At 40.9% G+C, this 14,921-nt stretch overlaps 2 protein-coding genes across 3 annotated transcripts in view; both read right to left on the bottom strand.

The window, feature by feature from the left end:
• Positions 1-2,143: 2,143 nt before the first annotated feature.
• LOC135476736 (titin-like) lies at positions 2,144-8,735 on the bottom strand. Of its 2 annotated transcripts, XM_064756856.1 has the most exons (4): positions 7,319-8,735; positions 6,222-6,347; positions 4,816-4,992; positions 2,144-3,391 (listed from the first exon to the last, which is right to left on the bottom strand). In XM_064756856.1, the coding sequence occupies exons 1-3, from the start codon at positions 8,679-8,681 to the stop codon at positions 4,817-4,819; spliced, it is 1,665 nt and encodes a 554-aa protein (XP_064612926.1). In that variant the 5' UTR covers positions 8,682-8,735; the 3' UTR covers positions 2,144-3,391; position 4,816. The 2 variants fall into 2 exon arrangements, with proteins under 2 accessions (XP_064612926.1, XP_064612929.1); XM_064756859.1 differs by lacking the exon at positions 2,144-3,391 and having other exon boundaries at positions 4,475-4,992.
• Positions 8,726-14,921, bottom strand: part of LOC135476877 (uncharacterized) — a 27,764-nt gene continuing 21,568 nt past the window's right edge. Inside the window, exons 17-22 of the mRNA XM_064757021.1 lie at positions 13,151-14,285; positions 12,213-12,342; positions 11,715-11,880; positions 10,996-11,194; positions 8,784-10,821; positions 8,726-8,746 (exon numbers count right to left, since the gene is read on the bottom strand). Of these exons, the coding sequence (XP_064613091.1) occupies positions 8,726-8,746; positions 8,784-10,821; positions 10,996-11,194; positions 11,715-11,880; positions 12,213-12,342; positions 13,151-14,285 (3,689 nt within the window). The remainder of the gene's footprint in view (positions 8,747-8,783; positions 10,822-10,995; positions 11,195-11,714; positions 11,881-12,212; positions 12,343-13,150; positions 14,286-14,921) is intronic.

Genomic DNA, 14,921 nt, shown 5'->3' with positions numbered 1-14,921 from the left:
ATAGATACGAAAATTATTTATTCCTCAGTGTTCAATCACTCCTCTAACCACATTGCTGCTCGCCGTCGTAAATGTGAGAAATTCGCGAGAAGGGTGTAACATACCAATTGAGTAAATAAAGGACTAATACTAATAGTAAGAAAATACATGAAGTAAGACATTAGGACAGATTCATGCGCAATGACGCAATCAATAAATTTCAGTTATGACGGAAAAACACGAGGAATGTTCTAAATGCGAAACAATGAAATCAGTGTCGAAATTTTGTACCATACTATAGTTCTTAGGTTGTCGTTAATCAAAACATGCATTTCTGATGCGCTTTGATTGCAACGGTGCAAAAAAGCTCATCTATAAAGATGGTTGCTTGGTGTAAGGCATATTGGCTTTTGATTCTTCTCTATGACATGTATTGCTGGACACTAAGCTAGTGATGATTTGAGAAAGACAAATAACTACACAACTGCGCAGTAACACCACAAACGTAAAGAAACAATTTCGTCCGACACTGTCCCTGTCGCTTAATCTTTGCTTTTCAGTTTCGTGGTAATAAAAGAAGTCGATCATAATCTTGAGGAAAATTAGGCAAATTCCGGTAATGGCGTAGAAACTGCTTGTAATGGCACTGTAGTGAAGACGACCAAAGCATAGCAGCAGCATTGAAATCGATATGGTCAGACCAGTACCCATGTCGATTCTGATAAAAACAGTCACAAGTATTTATCGAGATAAAACATGCCCATGACATCCACCGCAATAAACACCGAGTAACTCATCATCATCATCATTAGTGCAAATCCGCACGGTAATGAGGAGAACTTATCGAAAATATCGTAGGTTAAGCGGGAGAACATAATGCCAACTGACAAAAGGACCTTGTTGGGTACATCGGAAACCACCGCAGCTTGAGCAAATGAGATCAAGTTGTAGAAAATGGCGGAAGGCCAGAATGTGGCGTGGAAAAACTTCGACCTGAGCATCTACCACACGAAAATAACTTTTCCATTCTCTTCTTTATCAATAATCGTGGTTTCTCTTTCAAATGTTACCTTTAAACTCTTGTTTGTCGTTAGATTAGGGAGAAATGTAAAGCATGTCCCATAAACCACAAGAGGCAATGGAAATGAGAAAGTCGCCAAAATCCTCAGTCAAAAATAGTTCCATCATTCCACCGTAGTATAATGTTCCGGGGCAGCACAAAACCATGTATAGTTTAACAAGTTTTCCTTGTGTTTCTTCGCTAGTAGTAGCTACCAACCCTTTGCAGCTGGTGGTGCCTTGAAGGAAATGGTCACGCACTGTCAAGTTACGCTGTTTAAAATTTCTAATATATTACGGTATTTTACGACTGGGGAAAGTACTGTAAGTCCTGTTGTGTTATTTAGAGAAAGATAGTAGGTCTACAAGTACCTGCTTGTATTACTGTCATACTATCAAACTAAATATACTCTTTTTAATTGTAACCACATAATACTGGTACCGGCCAAGATGCCTCAGTTGGTAGAGCGTCGGGCGAGGCGGCATACTTGCCTTCGGTGAAGCAGCACTAGAAAAAAGAGCTGTGGAAATCCGTCCTGCAACAAGAAGGCACATTGCATGCAGTCTAAGGATTCTTTCGTTGTCATATGACTGAAAAATTGTTCAGTGCGATGTTAAACCCCAAGCAATTATTCACTCACTGAAAAGATTTCAACTGTCCTTTCATCACAGTAGAAAGACAAATTGTCACAGCATGCTCATCAGAGTGACAATTGCTCGGTTTTACTCTGCATACAGCTGGCTTTTAAATATTAATTTAACGAATTACTATAGTTTACTGTTTCACCGTTAATTCTGCACACACACACACACACACACACACACACACACACACACACACACACACACACACACACACATGCGCGCGCGCGCGCGCGCACGCACCCACATGTATTTTTATATGTAACTTGTTTTTGATGATATTGACGGTTTGTTTTCGTCTTGAAATATTGTGACTTGCACACAATTTGTACCCATCGGAATACTCATGCACTGTTCATAAACGGTTTCCCCGAATTTCGCATAGATTTTACTGATAACAAAGTCCAGGTTATATGTACTGTATTGCTGGGATGGGCAAAGAAAACAAAGTCTTGCAATCGTGCATCTTTTATTAAAGCAACATCTCTTTCTACACAGTTGTTAACAAGCATAAACAAGAGTAAAAATGCTGTATCGTAATCACATTTAACATACTAACATATTAAAAAAAACTGCCTTGCAAACAAAAATGATATAGCTTAAGAAATTATATAACTTTAGATATGATATCTGTGTAGTTACCACGCACAGTATTAAAATAACAAGCGGTATAGAGTAGTTACGCAGTTACAGACGTTTATACTTATGAGGATGTCACTTTGCTTACACCAAACTTGAAGTTTACTCATCAGTTAAACCCGCCACGCGTATTGATTATTAAAATTCGAAAAACTTAAGTTTTCAGATATTTTTGGTAGCTAAATGAAGTATGAAGAGCCCATATGCACAATTCCAGAGATTTTCACCACTATTTGCCTAAAACGGGATACTTGTGTGACAGGTGATAAATTTACAATCATCTTACAGAAATGACCTTTCCATCTGTATGTACTCAACATTGCGCATTCAGTACAACTGTTAACTTGTAACATCCCTTCATGGTTTACGCGTTGCATACACATGTAGGATTTGATGCTTGTCTAAATTGTTGTCTCTTATCTGGCCATTTATATTTCTCCAGGTTTTCTGAACGACGGTTCAAATCTTTTGACTTTTTTCACTGACATTTATCAGTTTGAGATAATAAGCCATTTTACTTCTTTGCAATACAACTCATTATTATCCTATGGGTGTTGTATACCCACACACAATATGAATTTCATTTAACACCATGATAACTCGCAATCTCTTCCTGTGAAAATGTCACATATTTCATTCTTGGAAATTTGCGATATTTGCATAGTTTTAGCTGTCCTTTGTCCTTACCGATCTGATCGGCAGCTTCAGTTGATAATTAAACAGGAATTAAATCATAGATATCCTGAATAGCAATTGTAGTATTTTAAGCGGAAACGTTGTTATTTTCTTGATATCAAAGTCTTTTGTAAAATACTTTAATGTGAACAATCTGGCTGGCAATATGTGAAAACCTTACATGAGACTAACAACTGACTTCAGCAAACACACAGCCGTACATCTTTATAGGTATGATATTTTTATATATAAAGCTATAAGACATTGCTAAGCAATATTTTCAATACAGTTACGGAAATGTACTTTATACATTGCTCGACAGGATATAAGTCGTCTCTAGGAAATCATCTTCACACGGCCATCCAATGGGAGCGACGTTGATTTTTAGGGCATCTTTCTGTTAATACATTACAGCACATGGGTTAATTAAGTCCATGCTGGGAATTGTTCCAGCAGACATAAACAATCACATCATGCTTTTTAGCCATAAATTTAGGTAAAATACATGTCTTTAGGCAAATGTGGGGCGAGTGCTGGTTTAGTGGTTATAATATAACCAACAAGTACAGCACAGAGAGTAAAACAAGCAGCGACGACAGTCGGAGAGTTGGCAAATGGTCACACGTAACAGGTGAAATACGGCTCTTGTCAATTGTTATGGTTTCATTCTAACTCTTGTTGTAGCCTCTTGTCAATTTAGCGGAATTAGGGTTTTATTTAAGCTATTCATGTAGCCTCTTTTCAATTTGTCTCAATTAGGTTTTTATTCTGTTCATTTAGCCTCATATCAATTTACCTAAGTTAAGGGTTTATTCTAACTGTTCATTTATCCTTTTCTCAATTTACCTCAGTTAATGTTTTGTTCTGGCTCTTCTTTTAGCTTTTGTCAATTTGTCTCAATTAGGGTTTCATTCTGTTCATGTAACCCCATGTCAATTTACCTAAGTTAAGGGTTTATTCTAACTGTTCATGTATCCGCTTCTCAATTTACCTCAGTTAGGGTTTTATTCTAACTGCTCTTGTAACGCACTTGCCTTTCGCTCACTAGGACAGTCGAGTTTCGGGTAAAATCGTTATTTTCGCCCGCTTCACTGCTTGTGAGGCCGTGGCGACAATCAGCCGCTGACGACGCCAGTGTGCCCGTTTGCCCAGTTTAAAGAAGAAAACATAAAAAAAATAATGCCAAAACTTATGCCATAAACGTGGTTTAGATTTTTGACGACTTTGAGGTTTATATGGAGCGGAAACTTGACAGACCACTGGCAAGACCACTGCACTTTGCCTGCTGCATGTAGATGACAAACCTCCTGATCCGGATACATATAAAGGTGCTACGATTCGAAGAGTATGGCTTTAAAAAAAGAAAGATGGGTTAAAAAATTAATTTTGTTTCTCATTTTTGAGCCATGTTATATTATTTCTTAATAACCCTTCCATTTTATGCATATTTTCCGTCAATGGCCATCCCCCCCCCCCCCCCCTCATCGAATCAAAGTTCTACTGAGAGCTATCATATTTGATGTCACCATAGCAGGGTGTTTCATGGCTGATCGCTGGGGCCTTAAGCAAACTCTAGTTTAAGTCACTTTTACACCCAACGAAGACATCTCAGAGGCGTTTTTGTTCTTTTTTTGTGTTAGACCACATCCTAAATTGAATATTTCGAAAAAATTTGAACCTTGTAAAACCACGTTTTAGACATCGTTGCTGGCGTTCAATCTACACCCTCATTGTTTAGCGGGTGATGAACGTTTAGTAACGGCGATTGGACGATGTTCCTTGTTAATTACTATGAGTAATGTTGTATCAACATGTATGAACCTCAGAAAGCTGGTATGACAAGTTCGGCATAAGGGCTGTTCTGTCCTCCTCCATCTCGGCGAACTCGGACGGTTGTGGGACCGGAGTTGGACCAGACCATAAAGCCGGAACGTTCATCTAGAGTCTTGGAGATGTACGCAGGGTTGTACCGTCGATTAATAACTTCAACTACGTAGACTGTAGAAGTAAAGGAAAGCAGTTTCAGTACTTTAAAACTTTCTAGATGGAGACGGAGAACATTTAGATTTCGACATACAGCAAAGAATAAATTAAAATAGGAAGATGTCTGCATATAAGGGTAACTCAGTGACAGCCCAAAACAGTAAAACAAACAGATGCCTGTTCATAAAGAAAGAGAGAACTCAGTAATCATCCATTAGCCTAGAACATTCTTTGCGCCTTTCTGTCACCATATTTTTAGTTCTTTGGTGGTTTGTCTTAAACACTGTTTTCGGAAATTGGTCTTGAGATAATTGACCCGAAACGTCTATAATGGTGGGTGTTTAGTATATGAATGTCCGGTTCCGCGCCCAGTTAGCAGAACGAGCCATGTTTTGCACATTCTAAGATAATGATTCAAACAGTGAAACCGGTAGGAAATCTCTAGTTCGTTCAAAAATACGTTGCAAGCGGTCTAAAAAATCATGAATCAACCATACAAAGTCTTATGTTAAACGCACGTCAGCCTATCTAACAGTCTCCAAAAAAATGGTGTCATGCCCTTTTCACGACTTTCCAGATAACAGTGACTTCAATGGATTCAGTCCAATTACGGCCAATACATCATTATAACTGATTCTAAAGAGAATAACGTTCTATAATCTCGTGTAGACCTAATAAACTCGCCCAAATCTAGCGTTGTCTTATTAAAGGCCATTAAAGTGCAATGGATGAAATATTTACTCCTTTGACCACACCAGGACTTAAACTTGAACCCGGATATTCATGGTTGAAATTCAACGCTCTATCAACCTGAACTACAAAGGAATGTCGACTATTTCTCACTAAGACCCATAAGAAACATGCTCTTAGAAATTTCTACAATTGGGAGTAAAATAGTTTAAGAGTAAAAGGCTTTCAAAATTTTGTACCCGGCAGTGGATTGATTCCTTATATTAAAAATTTGGAAACCTGCGGATGGTTTTAGGTTTTCTCCGGGCCCTGTTTGGTTCCTACCATAATGCTTGATGCCCTAGTAACATTGGGGTTTCATGGGCTAAGGCTCAACATTAACATAGGCCTCACTCTGCTGGGCTGTGTGTAACTGCACCATGGCTTGGTTGAACGTCGTATCCGTTATCTTTGGCATTGTGGTTCAAGAAGGCAGAACTATAAATAAGCTACGTTAAGCCACAACGTACAGTCCACATCATTTAGAACCTCAGACAGTAAGTCAATCAACTTGCCTTGTTTCTTTGATTCCGAAGAGGCCGGTATGGCTGATTCCCAGGTAATGATGAAAAGACCAATCCTCCCAAATTGATAACGTCTACTGATTTTCAAGTTTGTCGGCGGCCCATCATCAACTTTAACTAAATAGAAGTAAAAAAAACGTGTAAAATACGTGCGTTATACAAACGATGTTATACAAATTATTAGTCTACATGTCTTTACTGTTTTCAGTGTCGTTATAAAATGTGAACTGCCTCTCACCAATACGGTCGCTGTGAGTTCAAGTCCACTCATGCTGGCTTTCCCTCTCGCCGTAAGTGGGAGGTCTTCCAGTAACCTGCGGATGGTCGTGGGTTTCAACCGGGCTCTGCCTGTTTTCCTTCCATCATAATGCTGGCAGTCGTCGTATAAGTGAAATATTCTTGAGTACGGCGTAAAACATCAGTCAAATGAATAACCGTGGACTAAATTTTCTCCCTTTGATTACACGTTGACTTGTTTGTATACTAACTACGTAAGTTTGCATAATATGAATTTCTATGACTTACCAAGCATTCTTTTTTTCACTTCTGATGCTGTTAGGGGGTTTGTGGAAGAGCTTGATGTACATGCATATGTACATATCGCATTTATGTGTATATATCGGTTAATGACAACAATGAGTGATCAGAAATCAAGAAAAACTTTCCCATAGCTACTTGTAATAAAACTCACTCTCCCATTGTTCTTTGTCTTCTGTGCAATGAATGCCCTTGGAACATAAAAAATACAACATAGCGACAAAAATATCAGGTATATGCCTTTAAAGTAGCAAGTTCAACTTCTCCCTAACATCACAGGCCTTGCTGAACTGGGTGAAAAATGAAGTGATGTTCTTTTATGAATGTTTATATGACGTCACTGGTCCATAACTATCCAAAATGATCTGCTGTCGTAACATTAAAAAACTGAGATGCTCACTATACAGGCAAAATCCCGGTTTAGGAGTATCAGGCTACAAACTTAGCGGAAAAGAACCGGAATTAAGAGATAATAACCGTTTCTCATCAAGCCTAAACTCGCGAAAAAGCATAGTTAGACAAAGACATCTATGTTTAGCGCGTGTACCTACCACAGACATTTTCTTTTCTTTCCTTAAATCCTGTAGGACATCTAGCTGATACATCTGGGGCATCGACGACTGATGGATTAAAGAAATAAACCTTCGTATCTCTGATGAACAGCGGCTGATCTGACAGTATGGCGTCTTGAACGCGAGCAATGGAATGCTGAAGGTAAAGTTGAGCTGCCTGATGCATTCGCACGCAAGCACTGAGTGAGCATTTCTCTGGACGATTGTCGCAACCAGCGATAAAAGACAACTCGGCCTCATTTTGTGAAGTTTTTAATATTCTAACGTCAGCAGTCAGCGGCTCTGTAGCGTTAGCAATTAGAAGCAAAGAGTCCTGAAAAGCTGTCTCTAAGGCAGCCTTACTTAAATCTCCCTTGAGCAGCGTGTCGTTCTCACTGACGTTGCCTGGTTCAACGGTAATAAACCCAAATCTCAGTGTCATTGTTGGACAAAGCTGTCTGGCTTCTAGGACCTCAATCGTCACTTCTCTAGATGATACAGTTCCATACTGGTTAACAGCTTCGCACTTGTACACTCCAGCGTCTGATTCCTGAATGGAAGGCAATACTAGAGATTTATTTGTCGTTTCAAAGGTATTATCGGAGGGCTTACGCCACGTTATATTGGGTTGTGGTAAACCGGAAACATTGCAAGTCACGACTACTTCGTCGCCATTAACCACTTCAATCTGGGATGGGGGCTGAGACAGAATTGTAGGAGGGGAGATAACTGAGACAATGGCTGGGTTGGACGTGACGTTAGCCACGTGATTTCCAGCCACACAAACGTACTCTCCGGCATCCTCACTCGTCACAGCCGTCAGTGTTAGAGACCCACCAGTGCCGTACATTTCCTCGTTCATGAACCAGAAGTAGCTGGGCTCGGGGATGCTTGAAGCCAAGCACGTTAACGTGACACTTTCTCCTAACCTCACAGTCACATTTCTTGGATCCTGTGTTATTTCTGGCACGGTACCACAGAAGATCTCATCAGCTCTCAACAATCTCAGTTCGTTTAAGATTTCCGTTGTTATATCTACCAGTTCTGTAAAGCTCTTGGTGTCATTCTCAAAAAGGCTGTAAAACTGTTCCTCCAAGGCGGGTAAATCTTGCTGAGCTCTTGGAAGAAGCTGTGGGTCGACGGAGTCCACCAGTTGGTATATTTCTCCAAAGCTCCAAACCACACAGTCATAAAAGCCAGAGCACTCGTCAGTAGACAATAGTTCCAGGGTAATATTTTCCATCCTTTCCCGGCAGAGAGGTAAGATTTCTGCGCTCGCAAAACTGTTCAGTGCCTCTTCGTTTCCTCGGAGGACATAGTCGGTTGCAGATTTGCTTTCCTTTACCAAATCATTATCTTGCATCTTTGCATTTACGCTATTCAAAACGCTAACAACTTGTTCTCTTGTCACGTTGAAGTCTTCTTCGGCTACGGTGTAGTCAACTTCAGAGTCATTAGCACTTACGTTAATAATGGAGTTTCGTACCTCTACTGTTTCTGAACCTCGATTGGAAATTTCTTTCATGGAAGCATCCAGTTCATTTGTGACGTTATTTAGCTCTGAGATGCTCTGCTGCAGAAAATTTTTCACAGGGGAGTAACGAGAGCATTGTTCTCTCCAGAAGTGAATTTCGCTCTCTCGGGTTGTGTTTGTAAGTATGGTGTTATTCAAGACTCCATCTTCAAGGTTGTCGAACAAATCTTCGTCTAACGTTCCATTTCCCGCCTGCCGTCTGTAGCGGAACGCCTTGTGAAGTCTTGAAAATGCCTCGTAATCGATTTCTCTTTTTCGACGCCCAAACAGATTCTTTAAAGAATCCAAAAAGCTATTGACCAATGATTTTGCGGCATTCCAAATGCTACCCAAAACATTGCGGAAATTTAAACGGAAACGCACGGTTCGCCAGCCCAGCCTAAATGGATTAACATCACAAAATATTTCGAACTCAAACAAGTCTCTTGTGGATAACTCAATCTCAAACCCGCAATTACCAATGTCGATGATACTTTGTAAGCCGTATTTCACAATGAAGTTGATAGCATATTGCACGGCTCTCACGGCAAATTTGACCACCTCTAGAGCAGCATTTGCTAAACTAAGCCCTCCTTTAGCCACTTCTAGAAGACCTTTGGCAACGTCAAAGGCGACTTTTACTACTTCCAACACAATACGCGATTTATCAACAACAACTTGTGCGACGGACAGTGCGAGCTTGGCAGCGTCCAAAGCAAGCATGGGCACTCTCACGAAAAGTTTAGCAACTTCTAGTGCCGCAAAAGCAATAGCCCTGATACCATGGCATAACAAATTCGCGGCCTCACACAAAAGGTTCGGAATCTTGAACATACAGCTTGTAAACTTCGGACAAGGAACCCTAAACCAGCCCAATTTGCATATTTTAATCTTTATACCAGGAATACAAATCTTTGAACACGATTTGATTTTGCATAAACGATCGACTCTTTTCTGTGCGGCGTTGAGTTTAGCAAGAGCTCTGCGGAATGGACCCTTTGCAGCCTCTAACTTCTGCTTTGCTCGCTCTAAACCAGCTATAGCCCTATCGAAGACAACGTTAGCTTTATCCACCTCGGATTTTTTATCATCCAACCATTTCTGTGCACTTGTAAGCTTGTCCTTTGCTTTGTTCACTGCATCTTGGGCTTTACTTATCCGTTTCACAGCCTCATCAGCTAACCTGTTCACAAACTTTCGAATGGCATCTCCTAGGCTGGCCTGAACGTTGTTTCCTGTCTGGCGTTTGCGGCCACCACCAGGAATAAATTCACCCCGAATCTGCAAAGCCCAGTCTGCAACATTTACAAACACCGTGGCCCGGATCGTTAGCCTGGCTCTGAAAATATCCCAGATGTTAACTTCCTTCCGCGTGGCGATCTCTTTGTTCGTGACGAAGACATCTGCGGTGGCTTTGGCTCCAAAGAAATTCAAACGAGCGTGAAACTGTACCACAAAGTTGTTACTGTCACTGGCCAAGGCGAGTCCGAAACCAAATCCTAGTTTCACAGAAAGGAGACTCCAAAGTTTACTCGTTATTTTCCCTCTGCTGGATGCTTTACCACTGGCAAGACCAACCTCGAATCCATCAATGACTCCGAAGGCTCGCCATGCTGCTTCTCCATTCATGTGATCGTAGATTTCCACTAAATCCCCACAGCGCCGTAAATGAGCGTCAGATTTCACGAACTCACCCTCGATACCGAAACCTTTACCCAAAACAGTTACTGAGAAGAAACCGCGAATTCCGAATGTTTTTGGGCCCTTTAAGATGCCGACAGTCTCGTTGTAGAGAGACTGTACCATAGTTAGCGTGTTGTTTTTAATCTTATCCACCTTCGTTTTCACAAACCTAATGAAGTTCTCGAGGGTTTTTTCGAACATCAGTTTGATAAGGTCCACCAGCTGTCTGACTTTCTGAACCAGATTATTGATGCTCTCTATGATATCTTTGACAAGATCGGCCACATTCGTTATCAACGCCGTCAAGCTGAATTTCTTCAAAAACTAGTTGACCAATTGCAACAGCGCTTGAATGTGCTGGCGAAATTCTTGAATGGCTTCAAGTATGACTGATGCGATGACCCCGACGTATTTTTCAGTTTCGGTCACGACGAAGTTTTGGAGCTCAATAACTGCCTGTTTAACATGGGTTAAAACAGACTTGATGATATCAATCGGGCGAGGAACTTTGGAAATGTCAACATCATCGAGACGGTAAAAGAAATCTGCTTCCAGCTCAATGTTAAAGACAAGATCCTGGATGACTGGGACGCCACGGAGAAGTTTGGCGTCAACGAAAACTGTGGTGAAAACTCCAGGAGGGTTGGCTTGGTGTCCACAGTATGCTCTCGGTCCTGGACCTGGAAAAGATTAAACGCTATCAGTTTTAACTACAACAATAGCTTATTGATAGATTACATTTGTTTGTAGCTTATATGGTGAGTTTATATCACCATTTCGTCTGATTTTGATGAATGTGATAAAATTCCAATCATTTACGTGTAGGTCAGTTTAAATACAGACATATTTATTCAGACACATAATAATAGAACTCAATTTTGTATAGTTTTATAAGATGTATAACTATTATTTAGGCATAGCTCACATTATGCAATCGCATATCAATAATTAAATAATGTGATGAAAAGCATTTCTCCCAGATACATGTAGTGTGTGTTACATACACCTGACGCATTCCCAGGTGCAAATCAAAGGAAACAAGGAAACAGGGGAGGGGCAAATGTACGCAATTGTCATAAAAGGGGCATGTGGCAATTTCCTCTGCTCACCTCTTAACATTGGGTCTTATGAAAAGAGTTCACAGGGTGCCCATTACAGCGACAAGCTTAAAAACTTTGCAAGGGGTACATGTATGCGTACCTCCAACAGATCCAAACGCCTGTAAAGTGTGTTGCAATAAATTGCCGAATGACAAGGAAATTGGAGCTGTCCTCTTCAGTATCGTGACGTACAGAGTCACTTCCATTGGCTTCCCGCCAGTCTTCAGGTAAACTTCCCAAGGGTCAACAAACACGTGCGTCAAAATCTGACAGGTAAAGATGTTAATGAAGGTTTATGTCGTTATTTTATTGCCGTTAATATTTTCAATTAAGAATATTCCGTGCGTCTGTCTATCGTGATTGAAAACGTTTCGTCTTACTTTCCTTTTTGAGATGCTTTATTCGTTTATAGGGTATAATAAATACAAAAATAAATATAATACATAACATATAAATATACATAAATATAATTCAAGTAATTAACACACCGTCCCAAGTGTTCTTTAATGCTGGTGTAAACTAATTGTCTGTAAGGGTGGGTAATGTATTGACACAGATTTCAGTCAGCTCGCGTAGCCTTACAATTTCCGACACGTACCTTTCGGATGTCAGGCAGAGCTGCGTAAGTTTCCACGGGAATTGGGGCTACCGAAAAGTCAAAGACTTTGTTGGGATCTCGAACTCGACTAACCTCCAATGATACCCAAAACGAGGCCGTCTGACTAAGGCTGCAACAGGAATATTTATTTATTTATTTATTTATTTATTGATTTATTTATTTATTTATTTATTTGTTTGATCTTTTACACCGTACTCAATAATATTTCACTAATACGGCGACAGCCAGCACTATGGTGGGAGGAAAGCGGGTACAGCCTGGGGGATCATCCCCAGGTTCCTGGCAGACCTTCCAACTTACGGCGGGAGAGTGGACTGAACGCACAACTACCGCATTGGTGAGAGGCGCCTGGGTCATTACGCTGCGCTAGTGAGCTACCAACTGAGCTACGGAGGACCCCTGCAGCAGCAATAAAATAGATATTTTGTCTAATAACACTAAATAACTGTAGGTAAAATACAAAATCCGCGCGGAAAATAAAAATGACTGTTACTCTAACTGTTCGTGTAAATGCATAAATAGCAGCAATTTACACGTCCCCTAGCAGCATGGTTAAGCAGAATTAGGTAAAAAAAAACATGCAATGATGTTAATTGTAATTTAATAGAGGTCACTGGTCTACTCAGAATTTCTCAGAAGAGGGCTTTATAAAACACCAACAAATATGTGCAACAAACGGATATACAGCAAGTGCATTATTGAATATTGCAACCTGTAAGATTCATTCATTCCATGAAAACAACAATAGTGAATTAATCATTTGGGGGACCAGTTTATCCTCATAACCATGCAGTTGTTATTACTTACGGATAGTTGAATGTTTCATCCCCGTTCCACAGCTCCAGTTCAGACCCGATGGGGCGTACGTTTAGCTTTCTAAACAGAGAAAATCCAATGCCGTTGGGAAAAACCCTCACACCCGCATCTTCTTTTTTTTGAAGACTTCAACTTTCTCTAACAGAGCACCTGCTTCATCGGGAAACATCATCATGAATGTCGTGCCGAAATCTTTATACAAGTCCAGGATGATGCAGTACTGCTCACTGTGGAGTTCTGGCAAATACACATCCTGGTTGACAAGAGTCAGTGCAATGGCATGAGTAAAGCGGAATACGTGATATCTGGTATCATCAAAAACTGGCGCGCCTTTGCAATAGGTTGTCTTCTTTACTGTACTTCCGGTAGCAATCGTTGCAAAAAAGAAGGGTTGCGGAGAGTTTGTGCCGACAAACATTCTCAACCAATTCGGCAACAAAGGCTCAAGCAACACAAAAAGCTGTCGTAATAAACTGTGTTCCTTGATGAAGTCGTTGATATCTTTGACTGAGAGTTCAAAAGAGGCTTGTCTCGCTCTTCTGATGACTTCTCCTGAAACAGCCGATCCTACGTCTGGGCCCCGAAGGCCACTCACAGGACCGACTGTTACCTGGTTGTTTACGTTTACCTCCAGACCGTTAACAGACATGGGTACCGAGAGATTTCCAACAGAGGAGAATGTGACACCTTTGGTGAAGAAAACATTCGGGTCAGAGTTGAGACGGTACCACTGAGACGTGGACGTGAACTTATAGTCTTCACCTTGAAGACTGAGGTCGATGAAGAAATTCCCAACCGGAAGTCCCTCGAAGGGAATTTGGTATTTTGAGAAAACGTCATCGGACAGAATCTCGAGAGTGGTGACGTTACTGAAAGATCCAGAGTCTAACCCAGAAGCTCTGAAGCTGACGACGAATTTCCCACTGTCAGGAGAGAGAATTTTAAAAGTGGCGCTAGAAGCTGGACTCCGAATGAACACTTGTCCGGGGAAAACCTGCACGTTATCATTCTTTACTGCACTCAGGATTAACTCCCGCTCCGGAAAAGCTGTCACCACGAAATTGTCTGACAGAACCCCGGCTCTGACTCGTACATTGTCTGGCAACGAGATGATTCCTGTTTCACACCAGTCTCCTTGGTATCCCGTGTTGGTACAGTCACATGTAAACGTTGTTGCATCTGGGGAGGGTTTGGAGCACACGCCGTTATGTTGACAGGGCTTGATAAAACAAGGGTCTGCAAACGAAACATATTCACTTTATAGGATTGACCACTTTCACCAAAGTTCCATGCCTACCTTCCAAGCAAACTAAGTAATGTATTTGTTAATTACCAGCTTGCCAATCTTTGTTGAAGCTTTATATATATACTTACTTATCAAGTTCTTGAGTTTTTGGGGTATGAAACGCTACTTTTATTGTTATAGGTTGTATGGTTGTATAAACGTTGTGCTCTGTACAGATATACATCCTGGTTGGTTGTTAAGTGTTATGCACTTCTGAAGGAACGCGTTCGGTGGCGCACTAATAGTTTTTTTATGTATTTATTTACTTTTTCGGGGTTTTACACCGTGCTGAAAAATATTTCACTCGTACGAAGGCGGGAGGAAACCTGTAGAACCCGGTGATATCAAAGATCACCCACAGGTTGCTGACAGACCTTTCCACGTCTGACCGGAGAGGAGGCCAGTATGAGCTAGTCTCGAACACATAGTGACCGCATTAGTACGAGGCTCCAAGGTTATTGCTACGCGCTGGCACTAACAGTGATGTATGTGTTGTTGTTCCATAAATAATATGTAGTCTTCAAGAATGTTCTATGGGAAACACTTTGTTCTTTCGTGCTGAGGGACTGCTAATTTTACGGAGACGT

This window comes from Liolophura sinensis, chromosome 10 (assembly GCF_032854445.1).
Source record: "Liolophura sinensis isolate JHLJ2023 chromosome 10, CUHK_Ljap_v2, whole genome shotgun sequence".
NCBI lineage: Eukaryota > Metazoa > Mollusca > Polyplacophora > Chitonida > Chitonidae > Liolophura > Liolophura sinensis.
Note: the sequence above shows the minus strand (reverse complement) of the source record. Positions and strands in the feature narration are given on the sequence as shown.

What these genes read in the sequence shown, in the direction of transcription:
- LOC135476736 (XM_064756856.1), bottom strand. Translation starts at nt 8,681, where the DNA reads ATGCAAGATAATGATTTGGTAAAGGAAAGCAAATCTGCAACCGACTAT. An exon ending in AAGAAAAGAAAATGTCTGTG is followed by an intron (nt 6,348 to 7,318) that starts GTAGGTACACGC and finishes ACTTCTATTTAG; the next exon opens with TTAAAGTTGATGATGGGCCG. An exon ending in TTCGGAATCAAAGAAACAAG is followed by an intron (nt 4,993 to 6,221) that starts GCAAGTTGATTG and finishes TTACTTCTACAG; the next exon opens with TCTACGTAGTTGAAGTTATT.